The sequence below is a fragment of the Adiantum capillus-veneris genome, chromosome 26 (assembly GCF_014529385.1).
Source record: "Adiantum capillus-veneris isolate H3 chromosome 26, ASM1452938v2, whole genome shotgun sequence".
Taxonomy (NCBI): domain Eukaryota; kingdom Viridiplantae; phylum Streptophyta; class Polypodiopsida; order Polypodiales; family Pteridaceae; genus Adiantum; species Adiantum capillus-veneris.
This window is the reverse complement of record NC_140956.1, coordinates 122,079,489-122,090,222: the sequence shown is the minus strand read 5'-3', so window position 1 is coordinate 122,090,222 and position 10,734 is coordinate 122,079,489. Positions and strand designations below refer to the sequence as shown.

General features: G+C 42.7%; 1 protein-coding gene across 1 annotated transcript; it reads left to right on the top strand.

The window, feature by feature from the left end:
* Positions 1-3,942: 3,942 nt before the first annotated feature.
* Positions 3,943-9,892, top strand: LOC147424111 (receptor protein kinase-like protein ZAR1). Its single transcript, XM_086501186.1, has 2 exons — positions 3,943-6,065; positions 8,949-9,892. The coding sequence occupies exons 1-2, from the start codon at positions 4,412-4,414 to the stop codon at positions 9,662-9,664; spliced, it is 2,370 nt and encodes a 789-aa protein (XP_086357312.1). The 5' UTR covers positions 3,943-4,411; the 3' UTR covers positions 9,665-9,892.
* Positions 9,893-10,734: the final 842 nt, after the last annotated feature.

Here is a 10,734-nt window from a genome sequence, read left to right as displayed (position 1 = left end):
AGATATCCACTAGTTTTTTCTTCTAGGGATGTATCAATCGCTTCAAGAAAGATGGCACCTCTTGGACAAATCAACATCACATTAATCAATGGTTTTTTCTCGCAATTTGTCCAACCATCTAGAGCAATTGTGCATCCATACGCCGGCACAAAATCAAGAGTTGTACGCTGTAAAATATTCTCTGATGTTGTTTTTACTTTATCTAAATATTATGTATGCATCTTATTATAATCAGGAACCACAAAACCCTTCTTCGCCGTGCTCATTAAAGCATCTTTGAAGATTGGATTTCGAATGACATTAAAAGGAATTCCACATGCAACAAATGCTTGAGTCCACTTAAGATGGAGTTCGAGCAGCCATTGTTTCCCAAATGCCTGTTGCAAAGTAGGATCACTTGGTGCAAATTCTCCTTCAGTACATGCTTCACTTCGGCTTATGTTATCAGTTGAGCTTCCGATAGGATTAGAGCTACAATTCCCAGCAAAAGATGAATCGCACCCTCCTTGACTTGTTCCTTGACCTGTAGTAGGGATCGAGTGAGGATTTTGATCATTCTCAAGCGTCATCTCGATGTCCCTAGCCATAGATGGAGCCATCATTTTGGGACCTCCCTTTTTTTTGCCCTCAAGAATTCTCTTTGCCTTGAGCGCCCACTTGGGAAATTTTTCAGCAATAGCTTTTGGGGGGTATTTGCAAGCTAACACGTTTCTAGGGATTTTGAAAACATGTTCTTTTATCCTATGAGCATTTCCACTAAAATTATGGCCACAGGTCTTACACCTCAGCTTTGATGTATTCTTCCCAGTGACCAATTCATCTACGTAGTTCCACTCGTATCCTTTCACCATCTTCTTCGGATCTAAAAACTCAAACAGAACTAGTTACTAAACGCACATCTAAAATCAAACTTTAATACCATTTACATTACTCTATTCATCAACGTTTTCAACTTCTTTAAATTATAAATACCAAAAATAAATTTTTAACTATGAGCTTTCACTTTACACATAAATCATTATAAATAAATCATTTAATCTATCTCAATAACTTCCAAGTGTGAGTAAACTCTACACAAAGCAAAATATCTTTAAAAGACCTATCTAAATTGCTTCCAAGTGTGAGTGTAACTCTACACGTGGCAAGCAATCAAAATTCACTACTCTAGAAATCTCTTCTAGGTGTGAGGATACCTCTACACAAAGAGAGAGATTATTATTTAATCTACCTAAATTGTCTGTAGTGTGAGTTTTACACATAACAGTCAATCATTAGATAAATCTAACGTAAGTTACTTCCAGGTGTGAACATAGTTCAACACACAACAAGTAACTCTTAATTTTACTATTTAACTAAAGTTACTTCTAAGTGTGAACATAGGTTAACACAAAGCAAGTAACCGCTAACTTTAACTACTTTGAATCACCTCCAAGTGTGAGTTTCCTCTACACAAGGCAAGTAATCATTAACTATCTTACTTAACTTACCTCTCAATGTAAGATATGCTTCACACAGAGCAGGTAGCTCAAAACTCCAAAGCCTATAAAAATAAATATATACAAGCTCTAAAATTTCACTAGAAAAAATATGTATATTTAAACTAACATTTTTTAATTTTTCTTCCTTTTGTAAGGCTCACCTATAGATGAGATGAGAGAAGAGAGTTCAATGGAATGAGCAAAACAGTCTGTTTCAGCGTATATAAATAAATTTATTTCGATCAAAGTATTATTTCGATCGAACTAATATTTCGATCGTAATAATATTTCGATCGAATTTCTGAGAAATTATACGATACGGTGTTTTTGCTGATGTGGCACCGTATAATACGACCGAATAACAATGGGTGTCGTATAATATGCCTGTTTAAAGCGTATTATACGTACATCGTATAACGTACGGTGCAACTTAGATCTTGGATACAAGCAAGACAATTGTGTCTTATACAATGATAATCAAAGCCGTACATTGTTTCCTCTTGTTGTGAACACAAAATAGGCAGTATGCTATGGTCTCTGAAAATACAAAACCTTCGAGATTCCATGACGAGTCGTTGACCTACTTTCGATGGGAGTTGCGATTATGGGTAGCATTCCCACAACAAAAAGCATGTTAATTTATAATTTAAAATTTTAATTAAATTACTTATATGTATTCACTTATAATGTAGCTTTAATATCATTTTATTTTCAATGAATGCAATGTAGGAGGCAGCACAAGCTAGGGTGATGAGCGACCAAACGTCCCCTTGGGGGGGGAGGGGGTCACTTAATAATTATGTGACTATCACGTGAGTGCAACAGAAGGGGTTATTAGATTTCATTTTTTTCACATTTCACATACAAAAGGGTATCGTAAAATGAAATTGAAAAAAAGTTTATAGATTGAATAGAAAAAAGGTTTATTTTAGTTGTCAAATATTCACAGATAAAGAGTTTAAAAGATAGTCCTTGAACGCACACTATATATACAATTTATGTATAGTGACCTCCCGAGCACGTCCACTTGGGTCTCATGGGCAAGACTGGCTTCATAGCCACTTTCGTAAGTATATATTTATAGATTTTCATAGCATAGTTTTTAGAATGATGTGAATTTAAGAACAATCCTAAACTTTGGATCTGTTTTGCACAGAGCGAAGAATGCCAAAGATTATGGTCGACCTCCGACTCCAGCAGAGTTCAAGATGGCAATATACTAGGGATACAGACTCTTGCATCACATCCTTCCACCAGCAGGTCCTTTTGTAAGTAACTTTGAGCTATCTTTTTAAGTTAAAATGATTTTCAAATTAGTTTTTAATTGTCATTCGATTTAATTTAACTTTTATGAATGTAGAAGGTTCACGCGACGAGAGAGATCTCGAGCTTGTTGTGAGAGAGGACAAGGAGGGTAGGAGGACAGACGAGTAGCAAACACGTGCTGCATCGTCTTCACATGCTGAGAGACAGGAGGATCATTCGAACGAGTCTGATACTGATACATAGCCATAGTCGCATTTAGATAGATGATCATGTTTGGGTATTGACATTGCATATATATATACATTAATGATCTATATATTTAGTCTGCTCTAGTCAGTTCTACTCTATTTGTACACTACTATTAAGTTTCTTCATTTGTTTTTGCTTATACTGTCAAGGTTTTTCATTCTTATTCAGTTTGTTTCAATTGTTTCTGTTTAATCGCATAGTTTCAAGGAAGAATGGATAATACCGTATCATTCATACTTTCGATTTTGTGTTCGCATAAATTCACTGGTTGTCTTTTTGTTGTAGTGTATGTAGAACGCTCTCTCGTGTGTACTTTCCGCTTCAAACCTTGTTGGAGAGAGAGAGAGAGAGAGAGAGAGAGAGAGAGAGAGAGTCTTCTCACTGTGTGTGTGTGTGTGTGTGAGAGAGAGAGAGAGAGAGAGAGAGAGAGAGAGAGCCTTAGTAATTAAGCAAGTAATGGCCGGGTTCCCAAGAGCTCGACAAATATATACTTATATATAAAAAATAACGTTGTTTAAGAGACATATTGAATAGTACGTCGTTTAAACGATGTTAAAAAATGGTTATTATTTATGTCGTTTAAGCAATGATGAACATCGTTTAAACGACCTCATTTTGTATCGTTTGTGCGATGCTTTTTGTGTCATTACGGACGTCGCTTTAACGACATTCCTATAATGATACAATTTTTATCCTTATACGACACTAAAAAAACATACCTAGTGACAAAGCATCCTCATAGTGCTTTAAGGTCAAATGGAACCAAAGGAAACATGTCTCATGCTCTATGTTGAGTCCGTCAATGACTCCCAATGCTTGAGACTCTGACAAAACTGTTGAGTGTGTGTGTGTGTGTGTGTGTGTGAGAGAGAGAGAGAGAGAGAGAGAGAGAGAGAGGGGGGGGAAGAGGATGGGGTTTGAGCTCGCGGCGTTACAAAATCACCTGGAGTAACATTGAACAATGAAAAGAGAGAGAGAGAGCCGCGGTGGCTGCCGGGTACCTAGTGGAGGGCGGTGGAGCACTGGAGATCATTATCAGCGCTTGAAGTGCACCTTGGATTTTGCGAGCTTGCTTGGCTATGCAGACTGTCGGAGGCGTGCTGCCGTCCTGTGCCGGAAGGAGTTACTCTCAGTTCTCCGGTCCACTTAGCCAAGTGCTCTCCTCAGCTTTTGCAGGATCGCCCTTCTTTTCAAGCGCCTTTGGCTTATGTGCGCATACACAGTACAAACTCTCTCTCTCTCTCTCTCTCTCTCTCTCTCACACACACACACACACATTCACAGATTGTGCTTGTGCCTGTTGGCTAGCTATATCTCATCAACTATGGAGCCTCCCAATGCTCCGCATTGCAACATAACTCGCCTTTTGCACCTGGCAGCGGCGGCGAAGCTCCTTCATTGATGCCCTTAGCCTCTCAATGAGCCCCCCTCCATGCCTCCCCACATGCCACCCCAATAGAATTTTCTCATCTGAAGCTCACTATAGTTATTCTCCTCAATTCTTATTCTCACATAATTGCATCACCTGCAAGAGCACATGGCAATGTAGACCACATGTTTCAATGGCTTGGGCCTTCTTGACCACTTTCATCCTTACCGCCTTGCCGACATCTTTCGCTCTCACCACCGATGGTCATGCCCTCATTGCCTTCAAGAATTCTGTTTCAGGGGACCCCTTGGGCACTCTTGCAACTTGGAATCCGAAGGACGACACACCATGCCATTGGCATGGCATTGTGTGCAACACATTGCCAGGATTCACCACTCCACGCGTGGTGAGCATAAGCGTTGTGATGGCAAATATATCCGGCAGAATCCCCCCAGAAATGGGCACCCTTGACCAGCTTCGCCGTCTCAGTCTCCACCATAACAGCCTTACTGGAACCCTCCCCCAGCAGCTCTTCAATGCCACTGCCCTACGTAGCATTTTTGTACAAGGCAATCTAATTTCTGGGGAAATTCCGTCACAAATTAGCCTCTTGCCCTACTTGCAGAACCTTGACCTCTCTCACAATCAGTTGTTTGGCATGATCCCAGACAGCATTGCGGAATGCCGGCAACTTCAAATCTTGGGTTTGGCAAACAATTTCCTCTCTGGCTACATTCCGGACGGAATTGGTGACTACTTAACAGCATTACAGGAGCTTGATTTGTCTGACAACAACCTCTCCGGTCCAATTCCGAGGAATTTCGGGAATTTGTCATCGCTGCAAAGCACATTGAATTTGTCCTACAACCGGCTCTCAGGATCGATACCAGAGAGCTTGGGAAAATTACCATATACAGTGAGCTTGGATTTCAGCCACAACAATTTGAGTGGTCGAATACCCCAAGAGGGCTCTTTAGCAGATCAAGGGCCCGGCCCCTTCATCGGTAATCCGGCATTATGCGGATTACCACTAAGCCGGCCATGTCCAGTAGCACCGTATGTGCCTCCGTTACCAAGCATGCCAAGGGATGGCGCGCCGCCGGTTGTTGGGCCTTTCGGCGCAGAGATGCCACGAGCAAATTTAACACGTCGAGCGAGCCTCAGCACAGGTGCCATCATTGCAATTGCGGTTGGGGACGCTGTCGGAATTTCTCTTGTTGGCATAATTTTGGTGTATTTCTACTGGAAGACATCAATCTGCGACGACAAATGCTGTCGGAAGAAGGGCTCTTCAGAGGGATGTTGTGTGCTTGGTGGTGGGGCGACGACGAGCGGAGGTGCAAGCGAGGAGTCGGAGGGTAGCTCAGATACAAAGACAGCAGAGCAAGGGGAGCTTGTGGCATTAGACAAGGGCTTTTCGTATGAGCTCGACGAGCTCTTACGTGCATCTGCGTATGTCTTAGGAAAGGGGGGCCTGGGAATTGTGTACAAAGTGGTGCTGGGGAGCGGGGTGCCGATGGCAGTGCGGAGGCTCGGTGAAGGAGGTGTACAGCGGTTTAAGGAGTTCGAGAGCGAAGTGCAGGCGATTGCGAAGGTGCGGCATCCGAATGTGGTTCGTCTGCGTGCGTATTATTGGGCCGACGACGAGAAGCTGCTGATCTACGACTACATTGCCAACGGCAGTGTAGCAGCGGCACTCCACGGTAAGAACTCCGACAATGGGATTTTCTCTTTTGGCAGCAAATTATACTGATTTGGAAAGTGTTTAGAAAAGTAATTTGAATCATTTAATTGGCGCTTGACCTTTTCGCAGCAAATTTATCTTGATGAGGAAAACAGAATTATGAACATTGAATGCCAAAATCTTTTTTGTAACGTTGCACGTGCTCCACTTTCGTTACACTGGGGCCCTGCCATGGCATTGCCATTGCCGGCTTTTGTATTATGTAATGTCAGAGCCTTTTATGGCAAGGGTGCTTTTCCAGGGCAAGAGGTAAAACTTAAAAGTGATGTCCTGCATATAAAACTACCTCGAGAAAACCCTTTTTTTGAGACTCTATCTATGTATATCTTTTTTTATAGCAGAACTCACAATTGTGAGTGAATTATATTTAACAACCCAAAAAATTACAAGGTCTTGTCATGCTCTTGTTAAGCCATGACATCATCCATGGACCATACTTACATCGGCTATCAAGGCAGCCACCCCTACCAACCCGCCCTCTCCTCCTTGATACACAAGGTCCATAATCTTGACATTCTGAGATCTTTTATTTACCGATGACCAAGATTTGCCTCCATCCTAGGCATTCCATCTGCTGACAACAAGGCACACGTAGTCCTAGACCAATCCTTCGAGTGTTGCTTGCGCCTCGAGTGTCCATATTAGCACTTTGCTTTCTTGTATAATTTTTGCGAAGCTTGCCACCTCAAAACCTCCTTCAAACACACGGCAGTTCCTTGTCTGCCATATATTATGTAAGAAGAAGTATTTCACGATCTAAGTGCTAACGAGGAGTGCAGGACTACCTGAATTCTTACCTCCAAGGAATAGGTCAGTCTTGAAAAAGCTAATTTTCCATGTTCTTTAGACCCACTTGCATATTTTCCCTGCGAGGCCTTTGATAGTTGGGCAGTCCATGAATAGGTGGGCTAGATCTTCACTAGCCAACCTGCACCCCAAGCATCGATCTGACCCAATCCCTCTCTCCTGAATCTTCACCCCCGTCGGTAGAGCACCCCACATAACCTTCCATAAAGAAAACCTTCATGTGTTGTGGAACCTTTGGCTTCCATATGTTCTCCATTACATGCTCCCACCTTTCCTCCGGCCATTGCTTTTTCCATAGCTTGTTAAGAGGGCTAGACCAATTCTTCTTTTGCATCATTGTCAATGCTTTTAGTACGGGGTTTCCATAAGAGACTGCTTCCGGGCCATTTCCAGGCATTCCAGTCCAACTCCGAATCACAGATTGGCATCACTAGATTGTCAAGCTCTTTCATCACTTTGTATATCTATGTATATCTATACTCTATATCTATCTATCTATCTATCTATCATTATCTTCTAAACTAACATAAAATGGCAAGAGAGGGAGCCCTTTACGCGTGTCAAAATCTACGACATGAAGGCTAAACTCCAAAAGTGAGAAGTCCCTGTGCACGAGAGAGAGAGAGAGAGAGAGAGAGAGAGAGGCCACCGAAGACAGCGGGCGGTACTAGTACTTATATAAAGGGGGGGGAGGGGACTGCGGGAGCCCCCTCCTCCCACGTGTCAAACTCTTCTGCATGAGAGAGAGAGAGAGAGAGAGAGAGAGAGAGAGAGAGAGAGAAAAGGGGGGGGGGGGGGTAGTCGAAGAAGGCACCTACAAACTAGTCTGGTTAATTTATACTATTTTTTGCTAATTGTCAAGTGGCGTTATACCTTCTTTTGATTGGATTCCACAGCTTTGGCATAGACTATAGTAATGTGGGATGTCTAGACGACATGTTTGCAAAAACTGGGGTTTAGTGTTGTTTTCATTGCAAATTCCAACTATATTCGAGCTTGCCGTAGTAAAGACCAGTAAGGTTTTACAAGTTTGAGTGTAAATACCAGCAAATGCTACAAGGTTTAGTGTAAATACCAGCAAATGCTTCAAATTTTAACCTGATATCCGAGAACGATTTAAGTGTGCTCTTTTGGCCTGCCATTAATAGCAGAAGCCTCAGTGTTTGGTTGGGACTCTTAATACCAAGCAAAGGAGGAGTATTTGTACAATTATTAGTTTTAAGGGACATAGTGAGACCGACTCTTGTAAATTGCGACCCAGAAGGAATGGAATAAAGCTTAGGCAGTCGGGTCGATAGCACATATTGCATATTGTTACCCAGTCTTTGATGTGCCCTTAAGCTGTATACTAATCATCTCAGTGTACAATTTGGATTTTAAAACCAAAGTCACCATTTTGGTAAACCAATGCATTGGGGTGGGGCACAGGTTCTAGACTCTATTATCTTTGTGTTGTGTGTGTGCAGAGTTTTGGGGGGAGGGGGCACAACAATATTTGACACCTCCTTTTTTGGAGAGGATCTACAGTTCCAGATTATTGTTAATTTTTGGACCGTTCGGCCCACTTGGGGGAAAAAATATGGGTTGGACAAGGTTTGATCTCATGCCCTCGTTTCGAAGCAAATGTCTTATTGTTACACTTGTGCATGCGTTTTGTTATGCAAGAGAAATGGTAGCATATTATATTGAGTAATTCATGTCCATCCGCGATTAAGCTCACACGGAGTTCACTTCGAGTTTAGGTCTAGTTCACAACACCAAAATCTAGTGCAGATAGCTTCTAGAGGTCACATCTAGAGTTGACATTCGCACCTACTTTACATCAAGTTCACATTCGGGATCAATGGTTGTGATCTTCGCCAACATGCGACCCCGATTTCAATGATAGATCCCCTCTAAAACTGTGGTGTAATTAATAAAACATGACAAGCTTCCCTTCTAAATGCACGTGTGTGTGTCTAGTTGTTTTGCACACACTTGTATGTGAGTCTGAGTATATTTTCTTAATATAACTGGTTGCTATGTATGCTTGCAGGTACTTCACAGTCCCCCTCCCGTGCTCTAACATGGACAGAGAGGTTCAAAATTGCAAAAGGAGCGGCGGTAGGCTTGGCTTTTATTCATGAATGTAGTCCCCGCAAGTATGTCCATGGAGATATCAAGGCCTCAAAGATATTACTGGACATGCATATGGAAGCACACATTGCAGACTTTGGTCTGGCAAGATTGGCAAGCATAGCGGGCGGGGCGACCCACGACCGCCATCCGAGCATGGGTGCCATTGGCATTGGAGCATCATCATCATCAATAATGACATTGCCAAGTGGTAGTACTACATTAGGGGCTTCATCAGCAACAACAACATGGCATGCAAGGGCACAAAGTTCAAGTAGTGCATTGTATAGGGCTCCAGAGTGCCATTTGGAGGGGAAGCCGGCACAAAAGTGGGATGTGTATGCATACGGAGTGGTGCTAATGGAGTTACTTACAGGACGATCGCCCGCATTTCAATTGGCGACATATGGGGAGGAGCTAGTGACATGGTTGGGGAGAGTCTTGACAAAGGAGGAAAAGGTGCCCACTCAAATCTTGGACCCAACATTGCTTTTAGACAGTTCCCATGTACAAAAACAGATGATGGAAACCCTTCACCTTGCAATAACATGCACATCCCATTCCCCCGACCACCGCCCCAAGATGAGAGGCGTTGTCGATGCTTTGGATAAAATCTCTCCTCCATACAGCCCTTGACCTCTCTCTTTCTCTCCTAACTTTGTAAGGGCTACTACACTTGTTCTTCAGTTGTCTTTTCTTAGTCTTCATTGTATTCCTAGCTTATTCTAAACACAAAACTTGAAAAGGCCCCTTTTTCTGTGGGGTCTCCATTTCAGAAAGGTTATCACTTTTGGAATGATATATTTAGCATTGTAGAAGGCCAATTCTATTGGTTTCCATCTATTTCATGGTGCATATTGTCCATGCCTTACATGCCTTCTTTTCCTTTCCATGTTCTTCAAATTTTTACATAATATTGGTAGTAGGACAGAGGCATCGCCCCTACCTTACAAAGGGCCCTTGATCGGTCTACTTTACACCGACGATAATTATTCATTGCGCCAAGTGATGGATGTATGGAAAAGCATCGATGTAACCCCAAGATTGAGGGTTCGAGGCTCATTGGTTGTGCTCGACGGGTGTTACCAACTTCTCCATTGGGGAAGTAGTTCCCCCTTGTGGGTGTGAGATGTGTTTTGGAAGTCCGAGTGGTAAAAGAAATTAAAAAGATTTAACCAAAATGGTTACATCTTCGTTGTAAATGAAAAGCCAGCAACGTATATTTGGGTCCTCAAAGGAAGACTACACCATGCATGAGAAGCTATACCACCACTTCCATGCAACTCCAACACTGATCCGATTGCATCAAAAGACCATACATATCCGATACGTAAAACACAAGAAGTTTTGGACAAACGCTCTCAATCATTCCCACATTGTGACTTTCATGAGCTTCTGTGAGGGAGGCACTGCATACCTAGCTATGTAGGATTGAGGGCAAGGGACCACCGGTCCCCCCCACAGTATGATTGGGGGCAGGGGACCACCGGCCCGGGGGGGGGGGGGGGGGGGGGGGGGGGGGGGCTTGCCCTCAATCGTACCTAGCTAGGTATGTGGTGCCTCTCGAGCAGAAGCTCATGATGTTATGCATCGTATGAAAAACACTGAAAAAGACTCTGTTTTCCTACATGAGAAAATTTCTAAATCTTCTTGTGAAAGGAGACAAGTCATGGGCATTGGGTACTTAGAAGGACTCTGACCTTATG

Excerpts from the sequence above, each read along its gene's own strand:
- LOC147424111 (XM_086501186.1), top strand. The coding sequence starts at position 4,412 with ATGAGCCCCCCTCCATGCCTCCCCACATGCCACCCCAATAGAATTTTC. Across the intron at positions 6,066-8,948 it reads TGTAGCAGCGGCACTCCACG|GTACTTCACAGTCCCCCTCC; the intron begins GTAAGAACTCCG and ends GTATGCTTGCAG.